This window comes from Ziziphus jujuba, chromosome 11, assembly GCF_031755915.1.
Source record: "Ziziphus jujuba cultivar Dongzao chromosome 11, ASM3175591v1".
Taxonomy (NCBI): Eukaryota; Viridiplantae; Streptophyta; class Magnoliopsida; order Rosales; family Rhamnaceae; genus Ziziphus; species Ziziphus jujuba.
This window is the reverse complement of record NC_083389.1, coordinates 6,075,571-6,097,000: the sequence shown is the minus strand read 5'-3', so window position 1 is coordinate 6,097,000 and position 21,430 is coordinate 6,075,571. Positions and strand designations below refer to the sequence as shown.

Below are 21,430 nucleotides of genomic sequence, written 5' to 3'. Positions count from 1 at the left end.
TATAAAGAATCATTTAATTCATGATATTCCAAATTAAATTGCAAGGCCTTATCGACTTTGGTAAGTTTCCTGCCTTACTTATATAAAAATAATTAATATGTCCATTATCATAAAATTAAAAGAAAAAAAAAAACATTAAAACAAAATATTCTTTTGTATGGGGTGCAGGATTCAACATTGGATCTTTGGTAGAGGAAATGATGGTTTGCCATTCTTTGCCCGACGAAACAACATATTTAAATTAAGATCTTAATTATCAATATCATTAAGAATAATATAAAGAGCAGATACACGATTTGAAAATTTTATTAAATTAGATGCTGTGATATCTCTTGTAATAGTATAGATACGGTTTCCACTAGGACGAAAAAGCGTAGCTATGGCAATGGAGATCCAAGGCCTTCTTGAGAAGACAACGGAATGAGAGTTTGGTGTCTCTTGGAGATGATGAATTTCTCGCTCTTGACTTGGTGTTGGTTGAAAGGTATATTAGCAAAATGTTTGTTTACAAGTTGCCATGCTCTTTCCTTGTATTTCAGCACCATATAGAACACTATTCGTTGTAGAACCAACAAGCAAAACAGAGCAATCAAGTCCCACCATTTTGAAACGTCCGGCTGAATTCCAAACATGTCCTGGAGTATTATCTCGCCCTTCAGCTTTGGTTCTCCGGCCGTCGGAGGATCAAATTCAAGCCCAATCATGTCATTTTTGTACTGACCCTGTATCATACGTAGTAATGCAGTTAGTAAACCTGAAGCCCAATAATACAAGTCATGATTTTTCTTGTTGATTTTTCAATTTTTTATGCACAATTTCTTTATTTAGTTGTTAAAGCAATTTGCCAAATGCCTCTCTTTCTCTCTATTTTTATACCTGCGTTGACCATGCAGCATAACTCAGATATGATATTGGGTAACGCCAAAAGAATTTGGGAATTTCAGACAGCTTCCGGAAAATAATTGACGGCATCATCATGAATACCTACATATAAAGGGGCTTGAAAGCTACATATTAGACTGGTATATTATACATAATGATTTATTTTTGTATGATAAAATTTCCAAGAGAAGTTTGCTTACACTGACACCAGCAGCTATTCCTATGGCCATCAATAGGTTGGAAACCAGAGCTACAACAATTAACATACAACCTTCCGAAACGGCAATGCAGAGAAAAAGGTTGATACAAGAATAGCAGTAGTAAGAAAATCCGGGATGAAAATTAACCATATAGTAAAGTATAGTTCCTGAAGATATAGCTATGGCGACGACAAATGGGAATGACGAAATGAAGTGGGAAAGAACAAACACTGCTTCTCCATAGTGCCTTCCCAATCTTTCACGCCTAAATACCTGGTTTTACCATTGTCAAACTCAATAGCAAGTTCATCTCACCAACTCAGGAAAAATCAAGAAAATTACGTGTCTAATTTACCTTTAGCTCTTCGATGAAGAAAGGTATGCCTCCTATAACCAAGCATATCATGAGGCCGTAGATGAAGCCATCACACTTTCCTCTCGTCAAGATTGCCCGATTGCCGGTACCAATGTTGAAGAAGAAGCTGCCTGCACTTGCTGATACCAAGATATAGAACACAATCCTTAACCAGTAGTATCCTATATCTCTAGACATGTTTAGTGAAGACCGACATGTCAATGTGCATAGCTGGTTCCACCATCCGGCTGCACTCCCATTGTTTGATTCATTAGGAGGTTGTTCCTGCAGTTTTAGTTAGAGCTTGTGATAAAGTTTTAAGTTTTGTCATAAAATGATGTATAGGAAGTGATACAGCTTTGATAAGCTGGGATGTAAAATGGTAAGGGACTTAAAACTTCATACAATGAGCTTGATTTGTCGGATCCTTTTCGTGGCATCCATCGAAAATTCAGAACACTTGAATTTTTGGATGAGTGTTGCTTTGATCTGTTCTGTTGTCAAATTCATTGTTGATTCCTGAGGGAAAAAGATTTCAATGAACAATGTTCATGTGGCCTTGGTCAAAACAAACTTAATCTAAATTCGATTGAAGTGCACATACATAATTCTTTTGAGATTGCTTTAGAGTTGCATATATTTTGTCAAAATCTGAACTAATGCATCTGAGGAAGTGGTCTGGAGGATTTTTTCTTGTTGGACAAGGAAATCCGGCATCAGCGAAGAACTGATTCAATTTGTTAAAAAAGCATAATTATTAGCAGATACTCAGTAACTCTGTTATATATATATAAAAGCAGAATTCATATTTTTTATCATTGCTTAAATTATACCTTCACAGCCATTTTTGATTCTCCAAAGTAAACAGTTTGCCCACCGGAGAGGAGGACCAGATCATCGAAGAAATCGAATACATCACTGCTTGGTTGGTGAATAGAACAAATGACAATCTTTCCGTCATGAGCAATGTTTCGTAAAGCCCTTATGACAAAGAAAGCTGAAGCACTATCTAGGCCACTTGTTGGTTCATCAAGAAACAAGACGTGGGGTTGTGTCAAAATCTCCAAACAAATGCTTAGCCTTCTCTTTTCCCCAGTACTAATACCTCTCAAATGCCAGTTTCCAATCTTAGTTTCCGCACAATCTTGGAGACCCATTTTGGAGATTGTATTCTCTATTATCTCGTTCTTTTCAACTTTGGTCATTTTAGTAGGAAGCCTCAAATGAGCTGAATATGTGATTATTTCTCTGACTGTGAGAGTTCCAAGGAAAATATCTTCTTGTGTTACATAAGACTGAAAAAGCAATATTGAATTGGTATGAGAATGTTTGCTTGAGCAACCGTTGGATCTTGTATTTTTCATATTTTGCTTTTCTATTTTTATAAGCAGTAAATGCAAAAAAAATTATTTCTTTCTTTTTTTTTTTTATAATTACTTACCAATTTAATCTAGTTAAATTAATTAAGTAATTCTACATTTAAATATACTTACTACGTCTCGCCAGTCTGTGCTTCTTTTCTTCCCATTCAACGACACATTTCCAGACATTTTAACATTTGCCGAGAGTCTGCCTGATATTAATAAAACAGCAAGAAACGTTAAATTTTATTTTAGAAAAATAAAACAATATTTTAAATACATACTTCCATATCGTTTTTAAAATTCATGATTAAATTGACTAGCTGTAACTCTAATTCTAAGCAGTGAATGTTATATTTATATATAAATCATCATATATACATATACAGTCCGTATATGGTGCGTACGGTCTTCATGCGGACCACAGTATTGATGATGGTTTTTCATAGTATTGGTGACAATTTTCTAAAAAACCGTCGTTAATACTATGAAAAATCGTCACTAATACTGCGGTTCTCATGCGGACCGTCCTCACCATAGAATTTCCGTATACATATATATATATATATTTTTATTTTTTATTAATACATGAATGATATTTAGTATTGCTTATTAATTATAGAAATGTATGTGGAAGAAATTAGGTAAATGAATGCAAGAGTATGGACATGCATGGGCGTGAGTTTAGCTGATGAGTATGGAGCTGGCTTTGCTTTTCATGTGCCATATATGTAAATCTGCAAATGAATGCAAGAGTATGGACATGCATGGGCGTGGGCTTAGCTGATGAGTATGGAGCTGGCTTCGGCTTTTCATGTGTCATATATGGAAATCCGCAACAACCGTTTGGTGGTCCCGACACACACGCGGCATTCAATGTCTATGATTTTAAAGTTTAGTCATTGCATTAATTGCAATTTGGCACACTTAATTTTTAAAGATTTATAATTTAAATTTATAATTTTTATTTTATTTTATAACAATTTGGATTTTATTTGATTTTGATTAAATGGTTTAACAACGGTTTTACATTATTGATGTTAAACTTCTAAATTTTTTAATTTGAAAATACTAAAGTGTAAATTATTAAAATTATTTGAATTTTGCATTTTAATAACTTTATTATTAAAAATATAATTAGTATAGGACATCTACTGATATTCAATTATATCATATGTCTAAATTAAAAGATATTTAAAAATAAAAATTTTAGAACTAGTTTTAAAATTTTATATTTTAGTATTTTATTTGAAATTTGATACAGAGTTTAATATTGATAAAATAAGACTGTTGTTAAGCTTTTTAACGAAAGATTAAGAAGTTTTAAATTGCAACACATTAAAAGTTGAAAGTGTAACTTATTAAATTGAAAAATTAAAAAATAAAATTTCAAAGCTTTAAAAGTTAATGACATTAAAATGCAATTAAGCCTGATTATATTCACTCTTAAATCTTGTATGCCTGTAAGTTTGACTCACGGTAGGCCATGTGGTGTTTTGACACATTTTGTAGCGCATTAAGTGAATATATAATTTATTATTTATGCAAATTAAGGTGTCTGTTCGTCGGTCAAGTACATAAAGTAATTTTATCAAAAATAAAAAAATAAAAAAATACGATGAGATTCAAATCAAATTTTTAATAATAATTTTTTTTTCAATTTTTAGATTACAGTAAAATTAAAATCTAAAATTATATTTATTAATTATTAAATTTTAAAATAATTTATTTTTTTAAATAAAATTTTAATATGTAACTAAATTTATATTTTATTATTTTTTAATTTAAAATTTTAATTGTAATCTTTAATAAAAAAATTTAATATTAAACCTGTTAAATTATCCTGTATGAGCCTTATTCTACAAATTAATTACACACAGTTGAACTTTACAATAATACTTTGCAAAAGAAAGAACTTTACAGTAATATATCAATATATTAATCTTGTTATAAATCTATCTTAATTCGAGTGGAATCAATAAGCAGAAGCTAGGCCTGATGAATTGAATCTAAAAACTGGTTACTTCCATAAGTTTAATTAAATCTCGATTTGAGATATTTTTGTCGGACTGCATGATATAGCTGGCTAGGTAATGTGTGCGTATAGAATATATATTTTGTATCCTTTCAACAAGTTCAATTATATATTATTACCAAAACAGTTAAATTATATATTATATAATATAATATGAATATTAAAAAGCTGAGATAATAGAGGGATAAACCAGCCAAAGCATCGAGCAAGGTGGATTTGCCGGAGCCAGAAGGACCCATGAGGGCCATGATCCGATTAGGTGCAGCATAACCACTCAGCTCACTCAGCAGCTTTCTGGTTGAAGTCAAGTCTTGGTGAGCAACCACTGTTAAGTCTTCCCACACCAAGTACGGCCCTCTTTTATCTTCTACTGCTTCCGTTCCCATTGGATGCAATTTTTCGCTGTTCACTGAACTCATCCACTGATTTTTTGGAGATTATTATTTTGTTCTATATATACACACAAGCCCTCGGTCAGCTCCGAGAACTCGGAAATGTAATAGTATCTCTCTCTCTATATATATATATATATAAATATAAATAATTATAGGTGAAGGGATAGAACTGACTTGTAATACATGTATGTCTAATCCATACGGCATGGTATGGGCACATTGCCTTCCTTTTAATTTCTATAAATAGCGTATATGCAACCATCCATTGGAATCTTGCTTGCCTTAAATGATGCATGCTTTCATAAATGCACCGCTAATACTGTTTGGTTCTTTGTAATTTATTTTATTTATTTATTTGCTGTGTTTCATATGTGAACGTATTTATAATGATGAGCAATTTTAATTTTATTCATCACTTAATAGGACGCTCATCGGTAACTTTACAAAGTCTAGTGCAGTTTTTATCATATATATACTAGTGACAATACTCAATTATTATTATTATTTACTTCTAAGTTCTAACATGGGAGTGAAATATATATGTATACACATATTATCTCAATTGGCTATATTCATTTGAGAGAGACCAAACTCGATTTAAAGCATATATTTATAGGTTTAGAAAAAACCATTGAGAATATATGCATTTTCAGGTGAGTAAATTTCACACAAAAAACTTCCACAATATTACAATACAACCAGCAATTCAATTTTCTCCCAAAAAAAACAAAAAAAAAAATCTACAACATTACAATAACATAATCCAAGTTCCAAACTAATTTTATTGTTCATAAAATATAAAATAGCAATATTCATATCATAAACTGACAAACACATACAAGCTTTCAAGCTTCAAAATATTACAAAGCAAAATTTCACGTTTTTTGCCAAGTTCCACATCTATGATTAGGAATGTTAACGAGACGGGACGAGATCGGTTTTTAAAATTCCATCCGCGGGAGAATTTTTTATTCTGTCCCGCGGTTTCCTCATTTCTTTAGAGGTTAGGAGGGATGGGGATTCAATCGGGAACGAGAGGGGTGGTTTTCCTCGTTTATTTTTTTTTTATAATTGATATTTTTTTTCTAAAAAATTTATATAAATTTTTTTAAATGAATAAAATGTAATAAAAATATAATAAAATACATAAAGATCCAATTTTACAATTATAATAAAATATATTTTTAAAAAATATAATAGTTCAAATATATAAAATATAAAAAATAAATAAATATATACGGGCGGGGTTTTTAATTCCTCGGTCCCTATCGGTCTCCGATTCAAACCTTAAGAATTTATCCCGAGGCCATCCATTGATTCTGATTTTTTAAGAAAAAACCACCCTTAGAGACTGCAATTTTCGAAGTGCGCGAAGCAAATTGACATTCTATTCCTTCCTTATCAGAATAAACAAATATTATAGTCAATTTCATTAGTTAAAAATGTCGGTATACAAAATCAAACATTAATAATAAATATAAATATAAAAATATTAGTATACTACTTTATACTATAAAAAATAATCTACTGTGATATATCTTGTTTAAAAGACATAACTTAATCAATAAAATTCATATATTTAATAAAATTTTAATCTATTATTTAAATATTGAATTGAATTGGTTTGAATCGGTTATTTTTAAATATTAAGATTGATAACTATCCAATTCCATTAGATTGTTAAATTTTCCATCTAATCCAATTCAATTTTATTAAATTAATCTAAAAAATTAAATTAAATTAAATTAATTGATCGGTTTCATGAAATCAATTATATTTTTGAACATCCTTGTTTTTAGCCGTCACATGATGCGGTTGGAAACTTTTGATTATGGAGTAATTGACCACGCATAATAAAGTAATGATTGTGGAATGCAGCCTTTTAGCCACGATTAGTGATGGTTAATACCCGTTTTTTCCTATTACAAACAGAAAAATAATAATAATAATAATTTACCAGAAAAAAGAATAAAATTATATATAAATATACACAAGGGACAATTTTTCTTTTTTTTTCTTTTTTTCAACACATGGGATAAGGGACGGGGTTCACCAAAAATTATAATAATAATAATAAAAAAAAAAGAAAAAAAAGGGACGGGTGACACTGATGGGAAGACTCTGCCTCGGGAGTAGAAGCGGCATAAATCACATGCATGACCGTACTGTATGAAGTAAAATTAAAAGGGTACCCTGCCATCTACAGCTAGCATGCAATTTGGTCATATATATAAATCAAATTATCAATCAATTTTATGAAAACCATTATTATTATGACTCTCTTTCTTTTTTTATTTTGTTGAAAATTATTATATTATTTTGACTTTCTATTTAGGAAAAATTTCTAATACTCCCGGAGTTTCTTACAGCTGAGTACTCCTTTCATTCAATATTTACACGTGTTTTAATTTTATCCAGACGATTAACGGCTCTTCTATTCTCCAAATACACATTTTGTTACTCTGTTTCTTTCTATTTTCATGCCTTCTCTTTGCCTTGAAGCACGGCTTCTAATCTTTGCAATTTCAGACTCACAAAAAAAAAAAAAAAAAAAAATTCTAAACTTTGCAATTTCAGACTCTAAAAAGAAAAAAAAAAAATTGTCAAGGAAAATAAGAAGTTTATGTGGATGAAGTCAAGGAAAATAAAGAAGTTTATGTGGATGAAGTTGAGATGGGGAAGAGAAGAAATAAAAGGGAAAGAGCCTCTGATTGCAAGTTGTTTAGCAAGATTTGCACCCCCCCCCCCAAAAAAAAAAAAAAAAAATGAAAGAAAGAGAAGGAAAATTGGAGATAGAAGAAGGGCCAAGCCAGAGAGAGAGCCACAGAGAAGGGCTCTTGGTGAGAGTACCATTGTTGTCTTGCTGGATTTTTTACGGGTTCGCTTTGAAATTGTGACTTGGACATTTAAAATGGAAATTCTTTTGTGATCCAAACTCTATAGTTTTTTTTTTTTTTTTTTTTTTTTTCATTGGAGTATATAAATTCTTTTAGTAAATTTTGGTGTATATAATCAGATGGGTAAAGAAAATGTTAAATAATTTTGGGTATTCCTTTTATATAAGTGAAGGTTATGATTCTTTGGTGCAAAAATACAGAGGTGTAATAATTTTTGGGTAATATGGTTGTTCGTAATTTGAGACAAACCAGAAAAGCAGAGTTGTAATATATATATATATATATTTGACAAAATTGTCAATTTGATAATCGAATCGTCACCCAACTCCAACCTCTACAATTGAACAATCTTAGCTTTCTTTCTTTTTCTTTTTCTTTTTCTTTTTTTCTTTTTTTGACAAAATGTATGCTTGATTTGTGAGTTTGAAGATTGCTGGAGTAGAACTAGTTGTGTCAGAGAAGGAGAAAGCTATCAAAACCAAGGAAAACAGTAAAAAAGAAAAAAATAGTGCACACGGAGAAGAAAATAGCAGTTTATGACATGGAATATGACCTGGCAAGATTATATGCGTGTCAAGCTTATAAGGAAAGGAGTACTGTAACACCCCGTCCCAAATCGCACCGGAATCCGTGCACGTTGACCGAGGTTGACCGTTGACCGTTGATCGAAGGGGTCAAAAGTTGACTTTTTGACTCGGTGAGAATTTTGAGTTGACTAGGGTACCGTGGCGAAGTGCACGATGCCACGAGTTCATAGACTGGTAGCACGTCGAAAATGGAGCTACGGTTTGAAAGTTATGGACGAAACAAGTTGCGGTCCAAACTGTCCAAGGGGTGCCGGAGTTGACTTTTTGTTTATGGGGAATTGAGCTTTGACTCATGCATGGTTGTGAAGTGCTCGTCGATACGAGTTCACAGACTAGCGGCACGCTCAAAACGGACATCCGGTTAAAAAGTTATGGACGTTTGAAGTTTACCGGATACCGTATTATTTTAATGTTTTTGGGTCGGTGAACAGTGAAATGCCACGTGTCAGCTTCTGATTGGTCCACGTGGCATGCACAGTATCATGCAGGGTTTTTATTTGTTAAAACACTCGGGGAAGAGAGAGAAAGAGAGAGAAGAGAGAGAAAGAGAGAGGAGAGAGAGAGAGAGAGTCACCAGCCGCCGGCCATTTTCACGTTTTCCGGCCTAGTTACTGTACACGCGCCAGCCAGCCAGATTGCCCACCTCATTTTCGGCAAAACCTCCAAATTTCACGGCGAACGGCCGCCGGACGCGCCCGGATTGGACGTCCGAAGTTTGGCGGCGATTTTTCCCCCTCCACCGCCGGCCACCGCGAATCGGCACTATTCCGGCCGATATACAGTACACGCGCCATACACCCATCATCCTCTCCTCAAGTCCGGCCTACCCACCAAAAATCACGGCCATCGGACCACCGACGCGCCGGGATCGGAGCGTTTTCCGGCGAGGGGTCGGAAATCTTCAAACGGTGATTTCTCCGCCGTCCGACCTCCGTTTTGCTCACCGTCGGTCCCGTTGGATTGCTCTCCTCACGATCTACAAATCTGCAAAATTTCACAGCCAATGGCCACTGCCGGAAAATACTGTTCCGATGACCGTTGCCGGTGACCGTGGCGGCCCGCCGGAAAATACTGTTCCGGCGAGTACCCGAAAATTCCGGCCAGCTCCAGTCCGCAGTGTTCGACCTCCTGAACCCAAATCCGACTTCCGTTTCCGCCAATTCGCGACGGTTTGGGAGAATTGCGGAGCCGAAACCCGGAAAGCTTCCCGACGAAATTCAAACCCCGTCGGGTACGATCATCGAAAATTAAGACCGGATCTGTGATTAGTATCACTCGAGCTTCGATTCGGTATATAACTCGTAAATTCTAGATATCGTTTGTGTTTTGACCCCCCGGGTACCGGGTATTATTTACCCGAATAAAATATTAATTTATTTGACTGTCTGTGAATTTTGTTCTAGGAGCACCGGTGAGTCGTAGAATTGATCCCGTGGTGGATCATGGGTTAATTGCGTGCTCCAGGTGAGTGACCCACCTTCAAATTAATTTTGGAGAATTTAATTGATGAATATTTATGTGTGAATTAAATATTTGGAATTTAATTTCTATGTGCCAAATATTTATTGGATTTATTGTAGAATTATTTATGAATTTATTGGATTTAAGAAAATGCGAATTCTACAAATTTATGCCGTGTGGAATTATTTTATGGTTTTGAGGATTTTGAAATTGGTGTGGTTTTAATGGTAAATTGGGCACGATTTGATTTTCAAATATTTCAAAGAAAATATTTGGTTATGTTGCTGATTTCAATTTTTATAAAATATGCCCATGGAATATTATGAGATTTGACTATGATATTTCGAGAATTATTTATGCTTGGAAAAATGTGGATATTTAAATTGATGGATTTGGAAGTTGGTGGATTTGAAAATCATGGAATTTATGGCATTAATTATAAAGAAATTGTGGAGAATTTCCCGGTTCAAGCGGATGGATTATGCCCGCTATGCTTATGAAAAATGTGAAATTTGTTTTATGATTTAAATTTATGGATTTTATGATTTTTAGATGCACCGTGCACGTACTGGTGTTCTGATTATGTGATATGGTTAGTGTGCACACGGTTGTGATTAGCGCGCAGGTGGGTGTGAGTAGCGCGCGGTTGATATTATGAGGGTGTCCTGTGGATGCCATCGGAGAGGGCGGCCACCCCCCTTTGGCCGGGACACCAGGTTAGCAGCGGCGCTGTGGGACGCCACGCGACCGTATGCCGGTTTCTCTCTATAACCTCCTGTCTGGCGGTACCTTGGGATGCTGGGTACTGTTGGCGCCACTGGTATATAGTGGGTGCATCAAATGATTTTCAGAACTGTGTTTTAAAAATAAAATGTTTGGAAACTGAATTGGAATTAAAAATATAATTGTTACCGCTTCTGGTATTTAATTGATGTCTTGGTTTTCGGGGAATATGAATAAAGGGTTTTGTGAAAATGTTTTAAAAGGGGAACCTTTCCAACTGAGAGAATTGTAAGGGTTTTGAGAGAAATTATTATTTCCAAATAATTATTATTTATACTTATTACTGTGATATTATATGGTATAGTCGTAGGGTCGCTCACTGAGATGATTAGCATCTCACACTCTTAAATTCCGTTCCTCTAGGTACCAGGTTGTCGGTGTTCACTCGGAGCGGACTTGATCTTCCTCGCTGTTTTAGTTCGGCAGTACCCTGTTATTCTTTTATTGCAGTTGTAATATTTCTTTCACTCTTGTTGTATTTATTTTGCATTGGATTACTGTATTTATTTTTTTAAGTGCTGCAATTTGTGGAATCGATTTGTAGTACTGTGGGAGGAATAAGGGGATAATTTTAGAAGTGTGTTTTCAGTGCAGGGAATTTTGTGGTAAGTAAATCCCTTAGGGGAGGCTCTGCCGGATTTTCCGTTGGAAGGTTCGGTAGGGTTTCCCTGGGATCAGGGCTGTCTAGGGTTCCGGGGAAGGAATTCTGGACGGGTCCTGACAAGTACTGAGCCTGGGAACTCCGGAAGTATTAGAAAATTTTCCCTATTTATGATCTCACTCCCACTAGGGGTGGGCTCGGTGTGGTTTAGTTCGGTTTTATAGATTTTTTTAAACCGAACCGACCAATTCGGTTTGAATTGGATACGAAACCAAACCAAACCGACCATCATGTTCAATCCGAACCGAACCAAACCGATGATTCTTGGTCGGTTTGGGTTAGGTTAACGGTTTAGATCGGTTTGGATCTCGGCCCAAATTTTTTTATTTATGCTATTTTGAGATAAAAATTGTACACATTGGGTTCAAAATTGTATAAAGTTTTTTTAGGCCTTTTTAATTATCAATCTTCAATCATATTCATGCATTATATTTTGAATTAAGCATCTTTTTCAAGCCATTGTCTAAATTAAATAATATCTAAATTAAATAATTTTAATATACATTCAATTAGCAAAATTACCTAATAAACTAACTATTAACTATAATGCAACATGAAACCATACAACTACAATACAAGTAAGATAATACAAAATAAAACCATATAACTATAATATAAGTCTACAACTACAACCTAATTATACAAATACATCATACACCAACAAATAAATTCTATAACAAATCTACAACCATTATTAATTATAAAATAGAATACAATCCATATTTGAAATTTTAAATTTTAAAATGAACTTATAATTAAATAAACTAACAATTTATAAAAATAAAAATTATTTTAAAAAGTCTTCTTCTACACTCTTCAATCCCATTCTCACAATAAATAAAATAATAGTTTTATTTTATAATTATATACTATATTTATATATAAAAATAAAATAAAATGTTAGTTTAATTGATGATCGGTTTGGTGCGGATTGGGTTGGATAAATTTCATCCAACCTACAATCCGAACCGACCGTTTCAGTTTTTTTTATATATTTAACCGAACCAAACCGATTAATAAATTAAAACCAACCCAAATCAAACCAAATATGTCGGTTTGGTAGGTTTGATCGGTCCGGTTCGGTTTTTGCCCACCCCTAAGTCTCTCACATGCATCTTGACAGCCCCGGCCACCATTAATAAAGTACATTGAATGCTTGGATATGACACTAACGTATAACCCAAAAAACATATTTTAGGCACCGTTTATGTATTCATTAATTAATCATGAAAACGATATACAGAAATAGAAATATTTGTGTTTTGAAAGTGATAGTGCTCTACCCACTAACGGAAGTACTAAAAACATAAATACATCGAGTTTCAAAGAAAATTTGTATTTAATTAACCATATGCTTATATAATATCATCGATCAGATTTACATATGATGACAACAACAAAGCTAGTAATTAAATAGCGAATGTCACACTAATATATATTAATATCCTTTAATTGCACAACTGTCTGTTAATATATATATATATATATATATATATCCCTAATATTTTGTTTTTTCATCAACTCCTGTATCCTTCAAAGATGGGATAGGCATTCATTTAAGGAGGTGGAGATGTAAGATCTTCAAGAGAAGATAATGGGTGGAAATTTTTGTTTCTCATAGTGGGTAAGGTAGTTCGGTCTCTGCTGCTTCTTGATGAAGAAGCTCTCATGGGTAGGCCTCTCAGTTTGAAAATTCTCTTGGCAGAGAGGTTGCAAAATACTAATGATACTCTGTGTTTATATTTGAGTACCACAAAAAGGAGTAGCCTATGGAATATTAGCAAACACATAAGAGCAGCCAAATCCCACCACTTTGAATGATCCAGAGGTATTCCAAAAGTTGTCAGTAGGACAGTTTCTCCCTTTAGCTTCGAGTCTTCAGGCTCCAAGTTATCAAATTCAAGCCCAAGCATATCATTTTTGTATACCCCCTGTGTATTAATTACATGTGTATAAATTATATATCATTAGCATGCCAACATATCATATATATATATATATATATATATCCTCAAAATAATACAATGTATTGTACCTGTAATGCCCAAGAAGCAAAGCTGATGTAGGACATTGGATAGCGCCAAAAGAACTTGGGAAGATCAGGAAGTGGTCTGAAGATTTCAGATGACATCATCATGAACACCTACAAATTCATTAATAGTATATTTATATAGTGATGAGAGATGGGTATATAAACATTAAGGTTTTAAAGATTAAAATAATATTATACAATTAGAGCAGTTCCAATTCCAATGCCCATCAAAACATTTGGTACCAAAGCTGCAACAACCATCATGGAACACTCTATAACAGAGATGCAGCAGAAGAAATTGATGCAGAAATAGCAGAAGTGAGAAAATCCAGAATGAAGTTTGACCATGCTGTACACCACTGTTCCTGAAGACACAGCGATTACCACCAGGAATGGCAAGGATGAGATGAAGTTGGATATGGAAAGTAGACCTTCTCCGTAATGCTTGTTTAACATTTCCCGATTATAGACCTGGCTAGTTTCATTTCATAATTCAGAATTTTTGGTGAACATAAGTAATTCATACTTTAATATTTTCTATATGTATATATTTATACCTTGAGCTCTTCAATGAAAGAAGGTAAGCCTCCAATGGACAAGCAAATCATAAAGCCATAAATGAAAGCCTCACACTTTGCTCTGGCTGTGATTGCAAGGAAGGATGTATCAATTTTGAAGTACATACTTCCAACACTAATTGCTACTGCAACGTAGAATAGGATCCTTAACCAGTAGTATCCCATGTCTCTTGACATGTTTAAGAGAGAACGATGAATCAATGTGCTCAGTTGCTTCGACGACCTTGCTTTGCTTTTGTTTGATAGTCTAATGTTTTCTTCCTGAAATATATAGTACGCAGTATATGAAATTTGGCGTAAATATTTTAGATTTTCGAAATTAATTTGAAGGTTTATTAGATGCATACAAGTAAGATAAGATCCTGAATCTTGTCTCTTGCATTGGTTGAATATTCTGAGATCTTGTATTTCTCGATGAGTATTTCCTTGATTTCTTGTGTTGACAAATTCATAACAGAATCAGGCATTGTTGTGATTCCCTGCAAGACATGTATTACAATATAACATCAATCCTGACCAATTAAGCTTCAATTTGAGATAATTAATTTAAATGAAAAGAGTAAAATATTACTATTTACGGGTTCGGACCTTCTACCCTCTTTTTTTTTTTTTTTGGGTCCCAATGATGACATGATGATATTAACTCATTCAAATGTCAATAAAGAAAAAAAAAAAAAAAACTCTTTTTTTAGGATAATTAATGTGAGATTTTATTATAACTATTCAGTCGGTCAATAATGGTGACATGAAAAGAGAAAGCGACGGACAATCCTCTTGCTCTATGTACGTACAGTAATAGTTTTGGACCGTAGCAATGTCGATGCAACATTGTCAAAGTCCGAATTGATACAGCGAAGGAAGTGATCCGAAGGGTTTCTTCTCGCAGGACAAGGAAATCCCGATTCAGCAAAGAACTGCATATATGCATTGTTCAAAGAATGTTATACGATCAGTTTAATTAAAAATATGACCTTTTTTTTTTTTTTGAGTGAATTTTAATTATAAATATGAATTTGAATTATTAATAGTCCGAATAAATATACCTTGACAGCCATATTTGCTTCTCCAAAATAAACAACTTGTCCACCGGAGAGGAGGTACAGATCATCAAAAAGATCAAAGAGATAGTAACTAGGTTGGTGAATAGAGCAGACCACAATCCTGCCATGAAGAGCAATATTCCGCAGTGCCAAAATCACAAAGTAAGCCGAAGCACTATCCAGTCCACTAGTTGGTTCATCAAGAAACATGACATAGGGGTGTGTTAAAATCTCCAAAGCGATGCTAAGTCTCTTCTTTTCTCCATCGCTAATACCTCTCAAATGCCAGTTTCCTATCTTATTATTAGCACAGTGTTCAAGTCCCATCTCCATGATTGTTCTCTCTACCTGCTCATTTATCTCATTTTTATCCATTTTTTTTGAAAGCCTTAGATTCGCTGAGTAAGTTATGGTTTCTCGAACGGTGAGAGCTCCCAAGAAAATATCCTCTTGATTCAAGTAAGACTGGCATCAAATAAAGAGATACACATGCACATTATTTTATGAGTTAGTATAATATATTAAATATGGAAATACAACTGTAGTTGTTGCAAGTTGTGTGCTACTACTTACAATGCCTACGCCGTCTCTGCTACTGCCACCCATCTTCCCTTTATAGAGAACTTGACCTGTCATTTTCACATTTGCTGATAGTTGTCCTGTCATTAATTAATTCCGGGTGGGTAAAACTTGCAATCCAAACTTTAGAAGAGTTTATTTATTATACGGTACATGAACAAGTTTTTTTGGTGGGTATATCAACAACTTCATTCATTCAAACTGGCCCCTTTTTGACGAAGCAGGGTAGCTTTAGTCTAAGCATCCATATTTATGCACTCCACATGTCTATTCGAGTCACGATTTGGTTGAGTTTTGGGTAGATCTAAAAAAGAAAACTGCCCCTTTTTTTACCCAGATAACGCGTCCATTTCTAAAAAATGAAAAAATAAATATATAACTGCTTATACAAAGTTGGATGAGATCATTTCACTAGTCGAGTTGGTTTATCAAATTATTTATTAAAAACAGATAGCAAAAAAATGCGGAATAAATACATTTTATTCCACAATTTTTCTTATTCTTGGTACATTTTTAAATAAAATATAATCATTTTAAAAAATAGATAATCCTTCATATTAGAAAAATAGCTATTTATTTTTAAAACTTTAGAACTGTTGCTTTCATATTATTTATATTAATTTTAAAGATATCTTTACTATACTTGTAATATATTTAAATTTATATGGTTTATTACAATTAACAAATTATTTACATAAATATAAAAATTGATTTAACCAAATTTGATATTTTTTAAAATCTAAATTTTGAATATATTTTTTTATAGTTACCAAACATATAAAATAGCAATCATTATTCTATTTCTGTAAACCAAATGCTTGGGAGAACACTCCCTTTTATGAAATACCTATTTTTGATACCATGAATAAATAAACAAAAAAACAAGCCCCTAATTTTTTCTATTTAAAAGCTAAACGGGAACTACTACATTCGACGTATTGCCTGGTCATTCCAGCTATCTATGGTCATGAGTGATTTTAGAAACTCAAAAATGAAATTTCGAAGTTAGCAGCTTCAACCACGTTCCACCAAATTCCTAGTAAAAATACTAACTTTTGGATTTCATTTATTTATTTTTCAATTTAGTAACAATTGCATACTATTATTTTAAACATTTACCACCAAAAAAAAAAAAATTATATACACAATATACATATATTTGTATTGATATTTATACAATGGTTTGATCATGATATAAAACATCTTATTTTATCCAAACTAATGTCCAAATTGTAACACCCCGTCCCAAATCGCACCGGAATCCGTGCACGTTGATCGAGGTTGACTGTTGACCGTTGACCAAAGGGGTCAAAAGTTGACTTTTTGACTCGGTGGGAATTTCGAGATGACTAGGGTACCGTGGCGAAGTGCACGATGCCACGAGTTCGTAGACTGGTAGCACGTCGAAAACGGAGCTACGGTTTGAAAGTTATGAGCAAAACAAGTTGCGGTCCAAACTGTCCAAGGGGTGCCGGAGTTGACTTTTTGTTTATGGGGAATTGAGCTTTGACTCATGCATGGTTGTGAAGTGCTCGTCGATACGAATTCACAGACTAGCGGCACGCTCAAAACGGACATCCGGTTAAAAAGTTATGGACGTTTGAAGTTTACCGGATACCGTATTATTTTAATGTTTTTGGGTCGGTGAACAGTGAAATGCCACGTGTCAGCTTCTGATTGGTCCACGTGGCATGAACAGTGTCACACTGGGTTTTAATTTTGAAAAACTCTCGGGGAAGAGAGAGAAGAGAGAGAAAGAGAGAGAGGAGAGAGAAAGAGAGAGAGAGAGCCACTGCCGGCCACCGGATTTTGCCACTGTTCCGGCCGAGTTACTGTACACGCGCCGGACAGAAAGCTTGCCCACCTCATTTCCGGCAAAACCTCCAAGTTTCACGGTGAACGGCCACCGGACGCGCCCGGATCGGACGTCCGAAGTTTGGTGGCGATTTTTCCCTCCACCGCCGGCCACCGCGAATCGGCACTGTTCGGGCCATTTTCCGGCCACACGCGCCTGACAGCCTTGATCCTCTCCTCAAGTCCGGCCTACCCACCAAAAATCACGGCCATCGGACCACCGACGCGCCGGGATCGGAGCGTTTTCCGACGAGGGGTCGAAAATCTTCAAACGGTGATTTCTCCGCCGTCCGACCTCCGTTTTGCTCACCGTCGGTCCCGTTGGATTGCTCTCCTCACGATCTACAAATCTGCAAAATTTCACAGCAAACGGCCACTGTCGGAAAATACTGTTCCGGTGACCGTTGCTGGTGACCGTGGCGGCCTGCCGGAAAATACTGTTCCGGCGAGTACCCGAAAATTCCGGCCAGCTCCAGTCCGCAGTGTTCGACCTCCTGAACCCAAATCCGACTTCCGTTTCCGCCAATTCGCGACGGTTTGGGAGAATTGCGGAGCCGAAACTCGAAAAGCTTTCCGGCGAGATTCCGACCCCGTCGGGTTCGATCACCGGAAAGTAAGACCGAATCCGTGATCCTCATCACGCGAGCTTCGATTCGGTATATAACTCGTAACCCTTAGATGTCGCTTGGTGTTCGCTCCCCGGGTATCCATTTGGGAATTACCCGAATAAAATATTAATATTTTTGGTTTGTGCACTGTGGTTGTTTAGGTGCACGCGCGAGTAGTGGAGTGGATCCCGAGGAGGATCTTAGTTGATTTGCGCTCTCCAGGTGAGTGACCCACTTTCAAAAAATTATTTTGGGCAATTAATTAAATTTAATTGGTATTTAATTTAGTATTTAATTACGCTCATGTGGTGTGGTTTAATTATGGTTTTAATGCGGTTTAATTTAATTTATTTGTTATGCATGAGCAAGGTATGTTTCGGTATTAATTTTACGTGGTTTCAAATGTGATTTCTCGGGCATAACTGGGTTAAATATTTTGTGAAAATATTTGGTTAAATTTTATAAATTATGCCCGCGGTATTTTTATGGTTGCATTTTGTATTTCGAGAAAATTGTGGTTTGCTGTTATCGCTGTTTTGTACCGGGTGATTGGATAAAATATGTGGGATGGTGTTTTGTGAAATTTTGGTATACTTCCCACGGTGGTTTTTGGAAAAACAGTACGGTTGGTTGTTCATGTTTATTTTTAGACGCACTCATACAGTATTGGTGTTCTGGTGTATGGTGTATGGACACGTGGTTTAGCACGCGGTTATTATATGGTTTAGCGTGCGGTTATTACTTCACCCGTGAGTTGCCATTGGACCGTGGGCAGGCAAGGTTATTGTTGCGCACAGCCGCCCCCCTCCTTGGCCGGGTGATGGTTTTTAGCAGTCGGTACTGTCGGGACGCCGAAGTGACCACTGCAGGTTTCTCTCTTTAACCTCCCGCCAGTCGGTGCTCGGGACGCTGGGTATCGGAGGGCATCACCGGTATATGGTGTGGTGCGTCAGGTGTAATTGTCGGTGTAATTGCAAATAATGGTTTAAACCCCAAAGGTGTTCAAAATTTATTTATTATAATTTATTATATTTTTATTATATATTTGGGGTATGTATTTATTTAATTGTTGTTGTTAAATTATTTAATCCCTTGGGTTTTGGGAGGTATGCACATTGGGTTTTGCGAAAAGGTTTTAAAAAGGGAACATTTCAAACGGAGCGATTGGTGAGAGTTTTGAGGGAAATCATTATTTTCCAAAGGTTATTATTATTTATTATTAATTGTTGGTATTTGTTCCACTCCTTAATTGTTATTATTTTATTATTATTATCAAAAGGTGTTCAGTAGTTCGGGTTACTCACGGAGATGATTAGCATCTCACACTCTTAAATTCCGTTCCCTTAGGTGCAAATGGTGGTAGACGTTCTTCCGGAGCGAACCAAGTTTTCCGCTGCTGTTGTGTTTCGAGAAGTTTCTTTGTACTCTTTCATTTCAGTGTATTATTTCTTTTCAGCCTTGTTGTATTTCTGTTGTTTAGCACTTCTTAAGGCTCTGTATACTATTGGAATACTTCTGTTTTATTTATGCACTGGACTGTTGTTGCTTTGAGAAGTGCTGGAATTTGTGGAATCAGTTTGTAGTTTGTGGGAGGAATAATGGGATGTTTTTAGAAGTGTGTTTTCAGTGCAGGTAATTTGTGGTAAGTAAATCCCTTAGGGGAGGCTCTGTCGGATTTTCCTTTGGAGGGTCCGGTAGGGTTTCCCTGGGATCAGGGCTGTCTAGGGTTCCGGGGAAGGAATTCTGGACGGGTCCTGACACAAATAATATGCAATCTATGTTATATTTTTAAATTATACATATATATATATATAGTTAATTTTAAATAAGATTTATTTTATTAAACTTATATAAATGATTAAGATTTAAAATTTAAAAATGATCAAATATAGATTTAATAATACATATTAAAATCCTATTTAGAAAAAATCAACATTATCATTGAAAATTATGATAACATATCTGAATCTAATTAATCAAATCCAACAAAGCTTATTATATAGATATAATATATATACATATACATATATATATATATATATATTTATATATTTACTAGGAAAAATTATCCAGGATTTGTCAAGGATTCAGAATTAAGTGGTCTGCAAATTTTTCTCCATATATGTATATATATATATATATATATATATATAACAAAGAGAGATTGAGAGATAAGAGAGAGATATACCAGCTAATGCATCAAGCAAGGTGGATTTACCAGATCCAGAAGGACCCATGAGTGCCATAATCCGATTAGGTTGGGCAAAACCACAGATCTCATTCAACACCTTTCTTGCCGTATTTGGATTTGGTACCAGCACCGTCAAGTCTTTCCATACCAAGTAAGGGCCTCTGATGTTCTCTGTTATGCTCATTCTATTATATTTACGCCTATGTGTATATATCCACTACAACTTCACCTTTGCAGCTGTGTATTTCCACGACCAACTCTTCCCTGTCTCTCTGCTTTATATATGTTGCTAGCTCTTGAGAGAATACTGCACAGTATATTTCCTGCACATGAATTAAGTATGGTAGTTAGATAGTCTGTCAAGAATTTTAATATATTTTATTTTCTATCTCATTTGGTATATAGCTATTTAGTGAGATTCGCACGGCTTTTCAAAACAAATTCCATATATACCAAAAAATAAAAATAAAAAAGTCATTTCTAATTAATAATTAATCATAAAACAAATTAAGTTCTCTATGCTATAGTATACATAGAGATATATAATATCATCTTATGGTTCATAATTACAGTTTTTTTTTTTTTTAATATATGTAAACGTCAATATACGTATATATTTTTCCCGAAAAAGAAGTTTTGAAAAAGTTAATGGCATAGCTATGTATATGCTCTACGGTATAGGTGGTCCCACAGTAGCTAGGCTGAAGAAAAAATTGGACCCCGGCCCACACGCACACAACAGTTGCTAAAAAAAAAAAAAAGAAAAAGAGAGAAAGAAAGATAAAAAGAAAAAAAAGTTATTAGCAAAAAACAATAATGAATTTATAAAATATAGGAATATGGGTGATATATGGCCAAAGAAACTTTAACTTAAATATAAAATCAAATAAAGAATTTTTTTTATCATTTACAAGTATAAATGTGAATAATT

The 21,430-nt window shown here is 34.6% G+C and overlaps 2 protein-coding genes across 2 annotated transcripts; both read right to left on the bottom strand.

Moving 5' to 3' along the window:
- Positions 1-27: 27 nt before the first annotated feature.
- Positions 28-5,312, bottom strand: LOC107431645 (ABC transporter G family member 15). The gene is made up of 9 exons (XM_016042616.4): positions 5,024-5,312; positions 2,931-3,010; positions 2,271-2,732; positions 2,042-2,164; positions 1,843-1,956; positions 1,438-1,722; positions 1,083-1,355; positions 877-984; positions 28-722 (listed from the first exon to the last, which is right to left on the bottom strand). Exons 1-9 carry the CDS (start codon positions 5,250-5,252, stop codon positions 378-380), a joined length of 2,019 nt encoding a protein of 672 aa, XP_015898102.3. The 5' UTR covers positions 5,253-5,312; the 3' UTR covers positions 28-377.
- A 7,726-nt stretch (positions 5,313-13,038) lies between these two features.
- Positions 13,039-20,741, bottom strand: LOC107431585 (ABC transporter G family member 15-like). The gene is made up of 9 exons (XM_016042543.4): positions 20,497-20,741; positions 15,841-15,926; positions 15,271-15,732; positions 15,019-15,141; positions 14,575-14,706; positions 14,207-14,488; positions 13,848-14,120; positions 13,653-13,760; positions 13,039-13,548 (listed from the first exon to the last, which is right to left on the bottom strand). Exons 1-9 carry the CDS (start codon positions 20,681-20,683, stop codon positions 13,174-13,176), a joined length of 2,028 nt encoding a protein of 675 aa, XP_015898029.2. The 5' UTR covers positions 20,684-20,741; the 3' UTR covers positions 13,039-13,173.
- Between the last annotated feature and the right edge of the window lie 689 nt (positions 20,742-21,430).